The 19,448-nt window shown below is 43.8% G+C and overlaps 2 protein-coding genes across 2 annotated transcripts in view; both read right to left on the reverse strand.

Moving 5' to 3' along the window:
• LOC143942156 (uncharacterized) overlaps nucleotides 1-19,448 on the reverse strand; it is a 1,285,630-nt gene that overhangs the window by 798,854 nt on the left and 467,328 nt on the right. The gene's annotated exons all lie outside the window — the stretch shown is intronic.
• Nucleotides 1-19,448, reverse strand: part of LOC143942639 (uncharacterized) — a 125,333-nt gene that overhangs the window by 17,562 nt on the left and 88,323 nt on the right. Inside the window, exon 5 of the mRNA XM_077464003.1 lies at nucleotides 5,638-5,703. Within this exon, the coding sequence (XP_077320129.1) occupies nucleotides 5,638-5,703 (66 nt within the window). The remainder of the gene's footprint in view (nucleotides 1-5,637; nucleotides 5,704-19,448) is intronic.

Here is a 19,448-nt window from a genome sequence, read left to right on the forward strand (position 1 = left end):
ATGTGGTATACACTATATACAATCACCCGACACTAGCTAGTTTTCACAATCCATGACTTAACTTCACGGTTCACACAAATACGTTCTAAATTCAAACTGTAGCACTGACGTAAGTATTTATTTTTTTACACAGTAGCGTGACAACCCCCCCCGGTCTAACTAATCCCTCTCACCTTATGGCATGGACTCCTGTGCAAACAGGTGGCCATGCAAGCGGGTATCAAAAGGGTTAACACGGACCATAAACTTCTCTCATGTCTCCTTAGATCTCAGCAAGGATGCCAGGCAGGTCATGGGTAGAAAGAAAAGATCTAAGTGCTCACTGCTTAAGTAGATTTCATTTTTGTGTTCAAACACAAACTACTCACATAAAGATGATAAAAACACAGCATGTAAAGCCAACAATCGTATTAGTTCCATAGAGCAGCAGTGGGTGACGTCATGTGTAGCTCCTCCCCCGTACGTGTTACGTTCAATCAGAACTTCAACATCACCAGACTTCTCCCCCTTCCCTTTGTTAGCAGAAGGAGGCACTTGGGGAAGGGGGAGGAGTCCGGTGACATCGATGTCCATGACGTCACAGGATGTCCGATGGAACTCCTTGAAGACCCGGAAGGTGGTGGAGATGTGAGTATTTTGATCGATCAAAAAAATTAATAATTAATCAAGGAATTAATCTTTAATTTACACAGCCCAAATTTATAGCATTTGTTTACTAGTAATGTCAGCGATCTGTGATTTTTATTGGGACTGCGACATTATAGCGGACACTTTTGACACATTTTGGGACCCTTGGCATGTATACAGCGATCAGTGCTATAAAAATGCACCGATTACTGTAAAAATTTCACTGGCAGGGAAGGGGTTAACACTGGGGAACGATCAAGGGGTTAACTGTGTTCTAGTGTCTAGGGGAGATGACAGATCGCTGTTCATACTTTATGTGAACATTCAATCTGTTTCTTCTCCCCTCAGAGAACCGGGATCTATGTGTTTCCACACACAGATCCCAGTTCTCGCTGTATCACGAGTGATCGCAGGAGCCCGGTGGTCATCATGCCCGCCGGGCACTCGCATCAGCTCCAGGGTGGGTGTCGGCTGCACGAGTGCCTCTGGCGGCACACACCCCTGGTGGCCACAGGGCGAAGCAACATAACATAATGTTGTTTTGCCCAGCCGTGCAATTCTGCCGCAGTGAAACTGTGGCGGTTGGTCGGCAAGTGGTTAAAGTGCACCTGTACCCAGACTATGAACACCGGGGCTCATTCACATCATAACACGTGAGCTGTGTTTAACTGCTTTAATTATTGCAGGTTCAATGCATAGACACAAAACAAATCAGTTACTATTTGATGCACAAATATCATGAAGTACACAAAAATCAAGGATTTTTTGTTGCTCACCGTAAAATCCTTTTCTCTGAGTTCATTGATGGACACAGCATCTTCTTCATTATCCATGACCATACAGGGTTTTAATGCCCCACTTACAGGAGTAGGACACTAGGTAGAATAAAACTTTGGCACCTCCTATGGGCAGTCCTCTCCGGGTATAAAACTCCCTCTCTGCTACAGGCCTCCAGTCAGTCACAAAACTCCATAGAGGGGTGGGTGCTGTGTCCATCAATGAACTCAGAGAAAGGGATTTTACGGTGATTTACAAAAAAATTTGATAAGCAGATGCCTGATGTTGGAATGCTTAGGAGCCGCTAACCACCCTGGTGGAAAGCAATGTAACGGAAAGGAGGTTCCCCCATGCCATCATGAGCACTGTAGCAACATCAGTATTCTTTAGCCCGGGTCTGCATGAGAGACCTCCCTCTACATAGTTACATAGTTACATAGTTAGTCAGGTTGAAAAAAGACACAAGTCCATCCAGTTCAACCTTAAAAACAAATAAATAAAATAAAAAATAATCGTACAATCCAGATACCCAATTTTATGCCCACAATTGATCCAGAGGAAGGCGAAAAAAAAACCCAGCAGAGCATGCTCCAATTTGCTACAGCAGGGGAAAAAAATTCCTTCCTGATCCCCCAATAGGCGATCGGATTTTCCCTGGATCAACTTTACCTAACTTTACATGTCAGGCTCTGACACAAGGTATGCGACAGCCACATACACAAGTGAGATTATCCATCAGCATGTCTACAGGAACAGGACTGCCACCTACAGGAGGGGTCCAGGGGATAGCAAGCCCCTGAAACTCCATAGGAATAGCACTACCCGACAGGTGCTACTGCAACTAGGGACCCCAAGGTAAAGGAAAGAGACCACCCCCAGGCTGCCCAGCAGAGAAGGAAATAGAGGGATACCAGGGGAGGACTCCCCACAGGCTGCCATATGCTGCTAGAAGTCAGCAACATGTCTCTGCCACTGTGTACCACTCAGAACTGAACCACCAGGTGCTAGGGGCCACTCCCAAGTCCTCTGACCCCCAGAAGCCAAGGGAAGGCCACTTCTGTGGGCTACAAGAAAATGGCAATTCATGACCACCCTGAGCCAGCTCTCTCAGCCCATTCTGGCACTTGGTCTAAGGGAAAATGGGCACTGAGCATGGCAAATGCAGAATGTCTCCAAAAGTGAAGGTAAAATGGTGGCTGTGGTTCCGGGAAAATAACTGCCAGCCAAAAATAGCCACATGGCAGCCATATGAACCTATGCTGGATAGGTGCCCAGTCATATGTGTCCACATGAGACATTTAACTCACTGGCCACCCCAGTCCAGGATGGGGCATAGTCGCTGTCAACTGAGAGCAGAGCTAGCGGTCTGTGTGATCTCGCTGGTCAAACTGAGGTGATCTGACAGTTAATAGAAGATCCCCACATGAAAAAAATCTGAAGGAAAAACAAATTCCCAGCATAAAACAATACATCCATACTCCTGGCACTAGGCACAATGTCTGGGGGCCTATAGTAGAGAAGGGTTTTAAGACCAGGGAAGACTGTCCATAGGAGGTGCCAATGTTTTTTCTGCCTAGTGTTCTACTCCTGTAAGTGTTGCTATAAAACCATGTTTGGTCCTGGATAAAGAAGAGGCTGTGTCCGTCAATGAACATAAGAGAAATTTTCCTTTATCTTCATAGAAGGTAAACAAAATCTTCAGCCTTTAGAACCACTTTAACCACTTGCTTACTGGGCACTTAAACACCCTTCCTGACCAGACCAATTTTCAGCTTTCGGTGCTCTCACACTTTGAATGACAATTACTCAGTCATGCAACACTTTACCCAAATTAATTTTGTGTCCTTTTTTTCCCACAAATAGAGCTTTCTTTTGGTGGTATTTGATCACCTCTGGGGTTTTTATTTTTTGCGCTATAAATGAAAAAAGACCGAAAATTTTGAAAAAAAACGCATATTTCTTTGTTTCTGTGACAGAATTATGCAAATTATTAATTTGTCTTCATAAATTTTGGCCACAATTTATACTGCTACATATCTTTGGTAAAAATAACCCAAATTAGTGGATATTATTTGGTCTTTGTGAAAGTTATAGAGTCTACAAGCTGTGGTGCGAATCGCACAAAATTGATCACATCTGATGTACTGGTGGCCGATCTCGCTTCTTGTGACCCGAACAAGTCAGGAAAGTACAAATACCCCCCAAATGACCCCTTTTTGGAAAGTAGACATTCCAAGGTATTTAGTAAGAGGCATGGTGAGCTTTTTGATGTTGTCATTTTTTTCCCACAATTCTTTGCAAAATGAAGATTTTTCATTTTTTTTATTTTTCTCCACAAAATTGTCATTGTAATAGGTTATTTCTCTCACGTGGCATGTGTATACCACAAATGACACCCCCCAAAAAATTCTGCTACTCCTCCTGAGTATTACAATACCACATGTGTGGGACTTTTTCACAGCCTGGCCACATAGAGAGGCCCAACATGCAGGGAGCGCCATCACGTGTTCTAGAAGCATAAATTACACATCTAACTTGTTGACTACTTATTACACTTTTGAAATACCAGATGGCACTGATACGTGGCAATGATGACACTTATACGTGGCACTGATGACACGTGGCACTGATGACAGATGGCACTAATATGTGGCACTGATGACAGATGACACTAATATGTGGCACTGATGACACGTGGCACTAATACGTGGCACTGATGACACGTGGCACTAATACGTGGCACTGATGACACGTGGCACTAATACGTGGCAATGATGACACGTGGCACTGATGACACATGGCACTAATACGTGGCACTAATATGTGCCACCGGTGACAGATGGCACTAATACGTGGCACCAATGACGCGTGACACTGATGACAGATGGCACTGATAAGTGGCATTGATGACACGTGACACTGACAACAGATGGCACATGACACTGACAGGTGGCACTGACAAATGGCACTGATACGTGGCACTGATGACAGATGGCACTAATACGTGGCACTGATGACAGATGGCACTATGTGGCACTAATAACACGTGGCACTGATGACAGATGCCACTTATACGTGGCACTGATGACAGATGGCACTGGGGACAAATGGCACTGACAACAGGTGGCACTGGGGACAGATAGCACTGCGGGCAGGTGGCACTGGGGTGGGGTGGATTGCACTGGGGTGGATGGCACTGGGGCGGATGGCACTGGGGCAGGATGGCACTGGGGCGGATGGCACTGGGGCGGATGGCACTGGGGCAGGATGGCACTGGGGCAGGATGGCACTTTTTTTTTAAACTTTTTTTTTACACTTTTTTTTTTTTCTTCTCTACACTGACGGCTGCTGCAGCCGTTCTTCTCTCCCCTCTCACACGCTGTCTGTGTGAGGAGGGAGAGCGGCGCTGAGAGATGATCTCATATGTTTACATATGAGATCATCTCCCATTGGACACGCCGATCACGCTGTAAACGGCCGCTGTGTTTGGCCGTTTACAGCGATCTGTGTTTGCCTGTCCCTGGGGGACACGGCAAACACAGAACTTCCGCGATGCGCGCCCGCGGCAGCGCGCATTGCGGAAGTAAACACCAGGCCGTCCAGGGACGGCCAGGCGAAGGAAGCCGCCCGCTCTAAGGCCGTCATTCGGCCATAGGGCGGGTGGAAAGCGGTTAAGTGATATTACAGAAGAGAACTAGGAATGTACATCTTTGTATGTTTCTGATTATTAAGTCACATCCAAATCTCTTCCATCATTCAGGAACAAATCATCAGGATTCCCAGTCCTGTGATCACTATGACATCTCTGACATGGTGATCATATAGTATTATTCACAATCACATCTGCTGGGTTATGATGTCACAATACCTCACACAGATAGAAGCATTCTGACATCTGAAGTTGTCAGGCTACAATTTATAAAGGGCAATACAGAATACAGTGGTCCATTGGTGAGAACACGTTTTATAGATCCATTTCCTGCAATGAGCTTCTAGCCGTGGAATAAAATGGAATACAATTTAGTGTTCAAGAACTATGAACCTGGTAATAGAAGACAGACCCCAGATCCAGTATAATCCGTGTACATCGATCATCATTATAATTTCTAAAGATTCAGATCTAGAAGTCCTCAGTGGAGTAGATGGTACAAAGGAAGTGTAATTATTCCAACACCATCTCCGCACCTTACACAAAGTGATTCCTGTGATAGATACACTATGGGTTTTATTTACCTTTCAGCTCCGGGGTCAGGGAATGTCCGAATTCATCCAGCAGAATCTGATCCGGCAGACCCTCACCTATAGAGAGGAATATAAGATGATGGCTCTGAGTCATGTATGATTGAAGCTGACATTTCACATACACCCAACTACACATTACAATTATGTCCACACAACAGAATATAACAAATCCTATGTTACATGTAACATGTCAGAGTAAAGTTCTCCATATTCTGACCATATATAAATATACAGAAGTGATCTGATTGTGTTCTGAATAAGTGTAAGGAATAGAGTTGGAGTGTGATATTGGAGCGGAGAGATAGAAAAGGGCTCTGTTCATTGCTACTAGCAAGTTAGTGTGCTACAGTGTAGAGTGAAAATAGTGATAGTGCAGTGTTAGTGCGACCATTCACTTTTATAGTTTAGTGTTTCAGGGGGTGTTTACTGCAGGATATTAACCACTTAACCACTTCAGCCCCGGACCAATTTTCAGCCTAAGGACCAGAGGTCTTTTTACAATTTGGCACTGCGCTGCTTTAACTGGTAATTGCTCGGTCATGCAATGTTGTACCCAAACAAAATTTTCGTCCTTTTCTTCCCACAAATAAAGCTCTCTTTTGATGGTATTTAATTGCCTCTGCGATTTTTTTTTTTTTGCGATATAAATGGAAAAAGACCGAAAATTGAGAAAAAAATATATTTTCTAATTTTTGTTATAAGAAAAATCTAATAAACTCAATTTTAGTCAAACATTTAGGGCAAAATGTATTCAGCCACATGTCTTTAGTAAAAAAATGTCAATAAGCATATATTTATTGGTTTGCGCAAAAGTTATAGCGTCTACAAACTAGAGTACATTTTCTGGAATTTACACAGCTTTTAATTTATGACTGCCTATCTCATTTCTTGAGGTGCTAAAATGGCAGGGCAGTACAAACCCCCCCCCCTATGACCCCATTTTGGAAAGTAGACACCCCAAGGAAATTGCTGAGGGGCATGTTGAGCCCATTGAATATATTATTTTTTTTGTCCCAAGTGATTGAATAATGAAACAAAACAAAAAAAAAGTTTACAAAAAGTTGTCACTAAATGATATATTGCTCACACATGCTATAGTTATATGTGGAATTGCACCCCAAAATATATTCTGCTGCTTCTCCGGAGTATGGGGATGCCACATATGTGGGACTTTTTGGGAGTCTAGCTGCGTACGGCACCCCGAAAACCAATCACTGCCTTCAGGGTTTCTAAGGGTCCAAATTTTGGCTTTCACTCCTGACTACCTATCACAGTTTCGAAGGCTATAAAATGCCAAAATAGCACAAAACATCCCCCAAATGACCCCAATTTTGGAAAGTATACACCCCAAGCTATTTACTGAGAGGCATGTTGAGTCCATGAAATATTTTACATTTTGCCACAAGTTGCAGGAATATTACAATTTTTTTTTTGCACAAAGTTGTCACTAAATGATATATTGCTCACACATGCTATGGGCATAAGTCAAATTACACCCCAAAATAAATTCTGCTGCTGCTCCCGAGTACGGGGATACCACATGTGGGGGACTTTTTGAGAGCCTAGCCATGTATGGGACCCCGAAAACCCAAGCACTGCCTTCCGGATTTAAATATAAAATGCTACCAAAAAAAACTGTTAGCGATCGCAGGGATCAGGCCTGACTCTGCGATCGCTGCAGTTATGTGTTTAGTGGGCTGGGCGGGGGGACAAAACGCAGGTGCTAGCAGGTATCTGGGCTGTTCCCGCTAACGATGCGTTTTTTTGGAACCCTAAACTGCTGGGGACGCTAGTATAGATCTGATCAGATCAGATATTGATCTGTTCAGATTCTATACCACTACGGGAGGTTTATGCTTTGCGCATGGGTGTTAGCGGTACTGGCACTAACCTAGTGCTGCCTGGGGCGACGCAGACCCTGACCCTAAAACCTAATTGATATCACCCGCCGGGTGATCAGGGGGTTAAACCTTTATTGAGTAATAAATGGTGGGTGCCCTGATGCTATAAAAAGCAAACTAACTAACCAGAGTCAACCGTAACACTTATACGGTGATCATTGGTGAAAGGGTTAACTAGGGGCAATCAGGGGGTTAAACTTTTTATTAGGTAGTATATGGGGGTCCCGGACGCTATATAAAAACCTGACGGGGAACCTAAATAACTAACTGGCTAACCAGCGTCACCAGTGACACTTATACGGTGATCGCTGGTAAAAGGGTTAACTAGGGGCAATCAGGGGGTTAAAACCTTTATTGGGTAGTATATGGGGGTACCTAGCGCTATAAAAACCTGGCGGTAAACCTAAAAAAATAACTAGCTACCTAGCAGCACTAGTGACACTAATGCAGCGATCAGAAAAATGATCGCTTAGTGACACTGGCAAAAGGGGGTGAAAGGTTTAACTAGGGGCAATCAGGGGGTTAAAAACATAATTGGGTAGTATATGGGGGTACCTAGCGCTATAAAAACCTGGCGGTGAACCTAAAAAAATAACTAGCTACTTAGCGGCACCAGTGACACTAATGCAGCGATCAGAAAAACGATCGCTTAGTGACACTGGCAAAAGGGGGTGAAAGGGTTAACTCTAAGGGCAATCAGGGGGTGCCTGATACTGCCCTGACACTTTTTACTGTCACAACTGAAACTGAATGCAGTGATCAGTAAATAAATGATCACTGCAATCAGTGACACTGACTGGGAGGGGGTGGGGTGATCGGGTGGGTGATCGGGGGTTTGTCTGCTTATGTGTGCCTACATGTCAGTGTAGTGTTTGGTGCACTTAATTTCAGTGTTCTCCTCGTAGTCCGGTCAAAAAGACTGCCCCGAGGAGAATGACATCACTTCCTCCCTGCCTGTGTTTACTATACACAGCAAGAGGAAGCTTCTCATTCGCCAGGAGCGATCGAGAGGGGGTGGCCAGAAACCAACGGCCATCCCCTCATCCCGGATCGCTCCTGAAGCGAATCAGACCCCCCACCCGCTGGAAGGCAAGCACATACATGTACGTGCTTGTGCCTGTACATGCCATTCTGATGATGTACATTGGCATGCGGCGGCCCTTAAGTGGTTAAGGACCGCCTCACGCCGATGTATGTCGGCAGAATGGCACGGCTGGGCACAAGCTTTTTTGTACGTTGCTTTTTAAGTGCCCAGCCGTGGGTCGGGTACACACGCCGGTGGCGCGCTCCCAACCTGGTCCTGTGCTCCGTGGCCGCGGGACCAGTGGACCCGATTGCCGCTGGTGTCCCGTGATCAGGTCACAGAGCTGAAGAATGAGGAGAGGTCTGTTGTAAACTAAACAAAAGGTCTTTTCCCTGGCTCTCGACAGGCAAGAGCTCTTCGTTTTAGCTCCAGGCTCAGTCCAGTGTGGTTCCAGTGATGGCTCAGCCAGATCTTTGACTTATGTGCCCTTTTGATCTCAGGTAATACTGAGATCTCAAGTTCCGGTAAGCGGCCCCCCCTTTTCTCCTTATCGGTGGAGGTGCTTCTTTTGGATTGCTTTCCTCACGAAGTGATGTGGGTGTCAGTTTCCCATTTTTCACTCTAAATGAATTAACATCACTTGCTGATTAACATCAACCGTTGGGACTTTAATGGACTAATCTCTCCTGTCTATTTCACTTTATATTGCATTTATTTGTGTTTGTGTTTTTGTGGATTATGAAGTTAGAAGTGTGATTACATGACGGCACATATATTAATTTTGTGTTATTCACTTTTCGGCATCTGCAGATTTTTGTTAGGTCTGATTAGATGAGATCTTTACGTCAATTTTGACATAGGTGATCACTCTTGTATGATTTTTTTATTACAGGATTCTTTATTTTCATTTAATTCAAATTATACATCATTTGATATTCACGCCCACTTAAATTTTTTATTGATAACTCATGGTGTTAATTGCATGAAGTTTTAATTTAGAACACTTTTTTGTTTTTGAGCGCAGCTCTTCTTTTTATATTGTAAACAAACCTCTCCCCATGCTTCCCTGTGTGGCTGTCACCGATCGTCTCTTCCCTTTTATAGGCAAGGACGATCAGTGATGTCACATGCTAGGCCACACCCCCTACAATAAAAAAAACACATAACGTCATACATAACACTACACTGCCCGCTTGTGGTTAACTCCTTCACTGCCAGTGTCATTTACACAGGAATCAGTGCAATTAAATAGCACTGATTGCTGTATAAATGACAATGGTTCCAAACATCTGTCAGCCATAATGTCACAGTCACAATAAAAATCGCTGATCACCGCCATTACTTGTAAAAAAAAATATTAATAAAAATGCTATATATAGAGTCATTTCAGAGGAGGATGCAGGGCGGCGTGCGGACGTGACATGCCGCTCTGAGATAGAGGGGAGGGGCCAGGCGATGCCAAACAAGCTGAGTGAGTGTGGCTCTGGGAGAGCGAGAGAGCTGTGCGGAGAGAGCTGACAGGCGGAGGCGAGCGGCGTGCTGGAGAAGCGGCTGAGCGGGGTGAGAGTCCGGGAAGCTCTGACTTATACTCTGCCTGGGCAGCCCCCATGTGTTACTACTGACCGCCGGATCACTGACCACCTTTTACCCCCCCCTTGACCGCCAAACGGACCCCCCCGCCTTCCTTCCCTGCTGAAAAAATATAGCTGAAATTGTAATGATGAAATTTGAAGATCGGTGATACCTGACCTAAAGTACCATCTGGTGTTTAGTCTGCGAGTAAATCACAGCTTATTAATTACCATATTATATTGCGAGTGGCTTCCTCATTATTACTAAAGGGGGGTTCAGATTGAACTAAAGATGTTCCACCCCTAGAAATGGGTAGGAGGGAGAAAGGCAAAGGGAATAAATATAAACAGTATCAGGAGTAATAAATCAATATGAAGGGCCGAGCACAGAGGGGGACGGACTCCAAGAACCAGCGGGAAAGTTTAAACACAAGTTCAAGTCAGAAATACCTTAAGGAGGGCAATTCAAGGAGTCCAGGGATGGAAAAAAAAACAACTAACCACAAAAGAAAAAAAGAGAGAGTTAGAGAAACAAAGGATAAAACAGGAAAATCAAGCTCGGGAAGAATTTGAGATGGAGGGTACGGGAGCTCGGGTAGAGGCAGAGGATATGGGAGAAAAGGGGGAGATGACAAAGCTATCGACAAAGTCAGAATTTGAAATGTTGAAAATGTTCAGTAATTTAGAAGCCGCTATTAAGCTGGAAATAAATAACATCAGAAGCGACATGTCCCACCTTCTAAGGAGAGTGGAAGAAATACAGGAAAAGTTAGAAATACAAGCACAAGAATTAAGGGGCCTGAAAAACCAAGTGGAGGTTTTACAGAGAAAGCAAAAGGACATTTTATATAAATTGGAGGGACAGGAAAACCATAGCAGGCGCCAAAATTTGCATATTAGATCAATCCCAGAACAGCAGGGAGAAGATCTGACGAGGAAAATAAAAAGGATTTTCCAGCCACTAATGGGGGGGGATGGAGAGGATTTAAGAATAGACCAAGCCCACAGAATTAGGAAACCCCCTGGAATGAGAGAGGACATACCCCGGGACGTTATAGTGAAGTTCCATACATTTGAAGATAAACATAAAATCTGGACCAAACTTAGAGGGGTCCCATCTTTACAATACGATGGAACTGAAATACAAGTCTTTTCGGACTTATCGGCAGAAACTTTGTCATGGAGAAGGAGATTAAAGCCCCTTTTGGGGCAACTGAGGACTGCCAATTTGAAATACAGTTGGGGGTTTCCGTCAGCTTTAGTGGTATTTAAAGAAGGGAGGTCGTTCAGGTTGAAACCCATGGATGAGCTGGATGAGTTTTACAGGAATCTGGAAATCGCGGTTCCTAGTGTGCTCAGAGGGGGGAGTAGGGAGAGGGAATAATAAAAAGCAAATTTTTTAAATCTTATAAAGGTGGGTGAGTGTGTAGACGGGAGATATTCATTCATGTGGGCTCGTCTCCCCCTCCCTCCCCTCCTTGTGTTTTTTTTTTTTGGGAGGAGGGGGGAGATGTGGGCTGAAAACATGGAGATTATCGAATGATAAGTGGGAGGTGGAAGAACTGCTCAAAAGAAAAAAAAAAGAAGAAAAGACAGTGATGCTCTTATGGACTCCTTCTGTTTTATAGGGCGAGTCCAGTAGAGCATGAATTACAAGTCGGCATGGTCTGAGCCCCACCCTCTGGGGTAGGTATCTCCGTTGGCATTAGATAAGATGCCTAACGCGAGATATAGGACCGGAAAGGTCGTGATGGGGGGGTGGGAAGTGGGGGGAATGGAGGGGTGGACATGCACGTAACCCAGATTATCATGTGGATTGAGAGGGTGGATAGGAGTGGATGGAGATCCCAATTGGTTAAGAGCGGGACTCACTGGGGAACCAGGTAGAAAATGGAAATAAAATGTATGACATACAACATGAGGGGCCTAGGATCGTATGGGAAGAGACTCAAAATCCTTAAAGAAATCAAACAGCGATCTGTAGATGTAATATTTATACAAGAGACTCACTTAACTCACTATACAAATATTAAAATATATTCAAAAGAGTACCCCACCTGGTTCTACAGTGACTCCACAATAAGGGGTGCAAAGGGGGTGGCAATTGGGTTATTGGAAAGGATTCAATTTAAGGTCTTAGACAGAAAGATTGATCCAGAAGGACGCTATATCTTCATTAAAGGTCGATTGGGAGATGCACTATTTACACTGGTAAATGTATACAGTCCAAATAAGAACCCGGTCTGTTTTCTAAATAGAATGCTGACTATATTGAAGGAATTTAGGGTAGGGAGGGTCATCATGGCAGAAGATTTAAATTTTGGATTAGACCCCAAGCTGGACAGTACGTCACGTGCACAGGGGATGAGTAAGGAACAAATAAAATGGATAAAAGCTAAATTGCATCAAACCCAATTAATGGATGCATGGAGGGTTAAACATGATGGAGTTAGGGATTATACCTTCTTTTCCCCAGTGCACGGGACGTACTCAAGGCTGGACTATTTTTTTGTAGATCATAAAATACTAGAGGAGTTAGGGGGCGGTTAATATTGAAATAATGTCTGTATCTGACCATGCTCTGGTCACTATGGAGATGAGGATTCTGGGGATCCATAGGATACCATTTACGTGGCAGCTTAATGAAAGTTTATTATTGGATGCAGAGGTAGAAGCCGAAATACGGAAAGAGATAGAGGTTTATTTTTTGAATAATGATAATGGTTAAGTGACAGCTGATATCCTCTGTGAAGCGCATAAGGCGTATATAAAGGGGATCCTTATCTCGATAGGGGCCAGGAAAAAAGGGAAAGTGAAATGAATATTAAAATTCTTACCGGAAGAAATCCGCGGGTTAGAAATACAACATAAAAAGCAGGGGGGGGGGCCTGACAGGCAATCTTCCAGGCCTTTATTCGGTAAAAGAGAGGAATCAAAAAGACATTATGGAAAGTATGGTCAGGAAAGAGATAAATAGGATATTGCGGAATCAATATCTATGGGGAAATAAGTCTGGTAAGCAGCTAGCTAGGAAGGTGAAGCAGAAAAGAGAAGTCAATTTTATTGAGAAGATCCAGAATAGGGTTGGGGACTTTATATATACTACTAAAGAGATAGCACAAGAATTTAGGAACTATTATGAGGCCCTGTATACTATAAAGAAGGGAAGTCAGGAAGGACAGAACATGGAAGGATGGAATGGGGATGCAAAGATACGGGAGTTTTTTGAGCATAGTGCGCTAAAAACAATACCAGAGTTGGATAGGGAGTATATGGATAGGCCAATATCCGAGGAAGAAATACATCATGTTCTGAAAAAATCTCCCCCGGTTGGGTATACAACTCTATATTTAAAAAAGTTTAAAGACATCCTGGTCCCTAGGTTATGTATATTCTGGAACCAAGTAGGTAAAGAATGCAACATGGGGACAGAGGCGTTGCTAGCCTCAATAACATTAATATTAAAGAATGGGAAAGATGATAGTTTGTGCTCTAGCTACAGGCCTATCGCATTATTAAATGCGGACACTAAACTCTATGCTAGTGTACTAGCAAATAGATTGAAAGAGAGGATTAGTGCATTGGTTCACCCAGACCAGGTAGGTTTTGTATCAGGTAGGGAGTTCTGGGACAATGGAGTCCGGGCCTTGATGCTAATACAGGCAGCCAAGAATGAAGGAAGCCCCAGTCTATTCCTGTCAATTGATGCTGAAAAAGCTTTCGACAGGGTAGACTGGGGCTTTATGTGGAAAGTACTGGAGGAGATGGGAATAGGACCCAGGATGATAAGTTGGATCAAAGTATTGTACAGGTGTCCCCAAACAAGGGTGAAGGTGAATGGGCCCTTATCCTCTCCGTTTATGATGAGAAATGGAACAAGGCAGGGGTGCCCCTTGTCTCCCTTATTGTTCATATTGACACTTGAACCTTTATTGGCCCATATAAGGAATAGTGCGGACATAAGGGGGATAAGAGTGGATCAAGAACAACATAAATTGGCAGCTTTTGCCGATGATGTGCTATTCTTCATTTCGCATCCTAGGACATCGCTCCCTAATTTACTACAAGCTTTGGAAAAATATGGAGACCTCTCTAATCTTAAAATAAACCCCATGAAGTCGGAAATACTGAATATTAATATAAATAAGATAGAAGAAGAGAGATTAGGAAAAGAATTCTACTTTATCTGGAAACAGGACATAAAGTACTTGGGGATTAGACTAACAGATACTCTGAGGAAAATGTATTTAATAAATTATATCCTGCTCTTAGATGAGATTAGGAGAGAAATTAAAAAAATGTCATTATCCACACTTTCATGGTTTGGCCGTATAAAAACGCGATAAAAATGATGATAGCTCCCAAAATCCTCTATAAATTTCAAATGCTCCCATTAAAGATTCCACGATCTTTTTTTACAACTTTAAAAAGGTATCATCCCCAGATATATATGGCAGAATAAAAGACCATGCATTTCAAGTGCCGTTTTGTGTTTAAATAAGAAAAAAGGAGGCCTGGCTGCCCCCGACTTAAAAAAATATTATTTTGCAGTAGTAGTGTCACGTTTAGTAGAATGGACAAGAGAGAATAGCGAAAAAAGATGGAGGGATATAGAATTTAGTATGAGTAGGACACATTTGGGTCACATAGTATGGAACCCACCACATTTTAGGGAATTAGGACCGGACACACACGAAATCACCTGTACTGCATTGAATATATGGGATAGGATACATACACAAAAAAAATGGAAATATAATCCCCCACTAATTTATTTAAAGGATAATGTGTTTTTTGCCCCTGGGAAGAGGGAGGTTGGGGGAAACTGGATAAAAAAAGAGGTACAAGTGAAGGATATAGTAGAAAAAGGAAAAATCTGCACTTTTCAGAATTTATTAGGTGACACAGAATGGTGGAAACTTGATACATGGAGGTATAACCAGGTGAAAAAATTTGTGGAAACATTACCCGACCCAATTCGTTCAGAAAAGACATATACAGGAATGGAAAAGTTGATAGCAAAAGGAAATATCAAAAATAGTATTGCCTATATTTATAAAGTGGGGTTGGAGGAAGAGAACGGCGCTGGTTCCTCCATGTATCAAGAAATGGGAAAAGGAAATAGGCACGAGGAATAGGAGTATTAGACTAAGTAATATTTTGAGAATGACACACGGAACGGCACTGGATACGAGGATGAGAGAAATTAATTATAAATGCTTAGCGAGATGGTACCTTACTCCGGATAGACTGAGCCGGTATCAATCGGAAACTTCCTCTGATTGTTGGAGAGGATATAAAATGGTTGGTACAATGGCTCATATATGGTGGGAATGTCCCACCATAAGAGACTATTGGATAAGGATTCTGACATTGATAAAAGAGATAACGGGTGAATCTATCCCTTTTGACCCATGGGCCTGTCTATTCCATGAGACGGATAGACCGATGGGGTTATATAGGGCCTCATTGGTACCAATATTATTAAATGAAGCCAAGATATTGATGCCAAAAAATTGGCAGAAACCAGAAAGCCCAAAAGATAAGTAAGTGGACAAATGTAATAAATTATAAAGCAAGATAAAGAGAGGGAGGAGGAAAGGGAAGCGGATAAGAAGGATAAATGGAAGGGGTGGGAGGACTTTAAAAACTCATGGAGATATGTGTGGGAGATAACCCAAGAGACCTATAATTAGAGTTAAAACGAGCGAGCGCCCCCCTCCTGAGCCGTACCAGGCTGCGTGCCCTCAACATGGGGGGTGCCTTGGGAAGGGGGGGCCGCGCGGCCCCCCACCCCAAAGCACCTTGTCCCCATGTTGATGAGGACAAGGACCTCTTCCCGACAACCCTGGCCGTTGGTTGTCGGGGTCTGTGGGTGGGGGGCTTATCGGAATCCGGGAGCCCCCTTTAATAAGGGGGCCCCCGGATACCGGCCCCCCACCCTATGTGAATGAGTATGGGGTACAATGTACCCTACCCATTCACCTGTAAAATAAAAGTACAAAAAAAACACAACACACGAGATAAAATACTTTATTGCACAGCTCCAGGGGTCTTCCGTCTTCGGGGGTCTTCTCGCTGGACTCCTCCACTATCTCCTTGTAGCTCTTTTGCTAGCAGAGGAGTCCGGCTTTCTTCCTCGCCGCCGGCCTCTTCTTCCGACTTCGGGAGTCTTGTCCCCCTCTTCGGTTCTGCTGCCGGGCCACCGCGCCTTCTTATAGCTCTTTTACAGGCGGTGGCCCGGTCTTCTGTCGCCGCCGCCGCCTTCCGTTCTTCTTCTTCTTCTCCAGGAGATGTTGACTCGACGATCTATCCGGCCGCAATGCCAGGGACGCTCTGTGCTGCCACTTATATAGGGACAAGGGGCGGTGTCACATAGCTTTATGTCACATGGGTTGGTGTCACATGGTGACCCCGCCCCCTTACAATGTCACAGTCCCCATGTTACATCAACCCATGTGACCAACCCATGTGACATAAAGCCATGTGACACCGCCCCTTGTCCCTATATAAGTGGCAGCGCAGCGCGTCCCTGGCATTGCAGCCGGAGAGATCTTCGAGTCAACATCTCCTGGAGAAGAAGAAGAAGAACGGAAGTCGGCGGCGGCGACAGAAGACCGGGTCACCGCTTATAAAAGAGCTATAAGAAGGCACGGTGGCCCGGCAGAAGAACCGAAGAGGGGGACAAGACCCCCGAAGTCGGAAGAAGAGGCCGGCGGCGAGGAAGAAAGACGGACTCCTCCGCTAGCAAAAGAGCTACAAGAAGATAGCGGTGGAGTCCGGCGAGAAGACCCCCGAAGACGGAAGACCCCCGGAGCTGTGCAATAAAGTATTTTATCTCGTGTGTTGTGTTTTTTTTTGCACTTTTATTTTACAGGTGAATGGGTAGGGGTACATTGTACCCCATACTCATTCACATAGGGTGGGGGGCCTGTATCCGGGGGCCCCCTTATTAAAGGGGGCTCCCGGATTCCGATAAGCCCCCCGCCCGCAAACCCCGACAACCAAGCCCAGGGTTGTCGGGAAGAGGCCCTTGTCCTCATCAACATGGGGACAAGGTGCTTTGGGGTTGGGGGGAAACGCGTATTAGTCCACTCAAAAAGTGCCGTGTGTGGGCAAGTAGCCCGTTCGGAAAGTCCGATGGACAGTCTGGCGGAAGTCCGCCAGACTAAGTACGTCGGACATACCGCTACGTGTGTACGCGGCTTTAGTCACCCTTTTTGTATTGCTTTTATTGTGAGTGTAAAATTTTAAATTGAAATAAAGAATAAAAAAAAAATGCTATAAAACTATCCCCTATTTTGTAAACGCTATAACTTCTGTACAAACCAATCAATAAATCGCTAATTGCGATTTTTTTAACCAAAAATATGTAGAAGAATACGTATCGGCCTAAACTGAGGAAAAAAATGTTTTTTTTATATATTTTTGGGGATATTTATTATAGCAAAAAGTAAAAAATATTGTATTTTTTCAAAATTGTCGCTCTATTTTTGTTTATAGCGCAAAAAATAAAAAATAAACAGAGGTGATCAAATACCACCAAAAGAAAGCTCTATTTGTGGAAAAAAAAGGACGCCAATTTTGTTTGGGAGCCACGTCACATGACCACGCAATTGTCAGTTAAAGCGATAAAGCGATGCAGTGCCGAATCTCAAAAAGGGGCTTGGTCCTTTGGCTGCAGTTTGGTCTGGTGCTTAAGTGGATAAGGTGCTTTAGCGCTTGTTTACTGCAGTATATTAAGGTACATTAGCGCATGTTTACTGCAGTATATTAAGGTTATTACATGTTTATATAGCACCCTCTACTTTCAGGTAGGTGCTAGATAGTAATTTTCTAGCTGTATGACCCGGGTGCAAGTAAATTTGGCCAGGCCTGTGTAATATTTCAGGCCTGGTTGTCTTTTGATCTGGGAATGGAAGTGTCAGTATAGTGGGGGTGTGGCCACCTGTACTCTGGCTCAGAGATACCTCCTCTGCTTGCAGAATTGTTCTGGAAGAGAGGCTGGACTTGAGATCTGAGTGGCGGGCAGCTCATGTGGGGAGCTCTGATCAATTATCTCTTGGTGTTGGCAGGGGGGAGGCTTCCCGTATAAACTGAGGTCACATACTTCCAGGGGGAGACAAGAAAGACAGCATGGAGTGCTGAGGTGCTGTACCGGGTATCCCCATGCGGGGATGTACCTTGCACAGAGGAGGGGTAGAGGAGCTGCTAGGAGGGAGTCCTAGGAAAAGATATTTATCTCTATGAGAAAGTATCAAGTTTCTGTGATAGGGGAACACAGAATTTGTAATGATGTTTTGTATACTGTCAAATGTTTTACATTAAATTCTATTTTTGATACATTTTCCCTAGAATCTAAGTCCCCCTGAAGAAGACGAGAATGGGTCGAAATGCATTGGGGTATTCATGTGGATATTAATGTTGTAAATGCAATTGGCAAACTGTTCTCCTGGGGGCCTCTTTGCCATGATTGATGTTTTATGTTGTTGTTTGTAAAGTGAACCAGAGTTTGTATTTTATAATATATATACTGTATATTTGAATATAACTTCAATTCTTGACTTACTCAACATACCTGTACAAATTTTTTAATGTTTTGCTGCCTAAAAAACCCCTGGGGAAACTTTCAATTTTATTTTGAACTTTTTTGGGTTGTGCAGCCCCGGGTACACTCACATATATGTGTTTTCCTATTTATGTTCTCCTTAATAATCAGGTGCTGGTCCAGTCTGTGATTTGGATAAATGATTCAAAGGCAAAACCAAATGACCGCACTCCAAGAATAAGGAAGACATTTTAATGTATTAAAAGCATCCAACATCGAAAATGTTTACAAAGAGGGGAGTATGGTTGACACGTTTCACAAATCTCTTTGCTTAGTCATAACCCTTAACCTCCTTGAGGGTATTTCCGAGTGTGGCTCGGGGTGAATTTTCAGCACCAAAAGTGGTAACCCCGAGCCACAATCAGGATTGCATTGCAGGATCCAGGTACAGCTTACTTACCTTGTCCCCAGGATCCTGCGATGTCCTCCCGGCTCTGTGTGCAAGCTGACCTCCGCCAGATCTATCACAGAGCCAAGCTCCATTCCATGCGAGTGTTGTGACGCACGGGGACGGAGCACAGTGCCAAATTCAAAAAGTAAAAAACACAATACAAATTACATTACTGTATCAATTTATTTCACATCCATTTTGTCTCTAGTGGTTTGTGCAATGTCCTGCATGCAGTTTTATACTATAAATACTGTCTGGAAACTGGATATTGTCCATAGCAACCAAAACCGTCCCTTTATATCAAAAG

Source organism: Lithobates pipiens, unplaced genomic scaffold (genome assembly GCF_037356315.1).
Source record: "Lithobates pipiens isolate NorthernLeopardFrog02 unplaced genomic scaffold, aLitPip1_a1.2 Scaffold_30, whole genome shotgun sequence".
Lineage (NCBI taxonomy): Eukaryota > Metazoa > Chordata > Amphibia > Anura > Ranidae > Lithobates > Lithobates pipiens.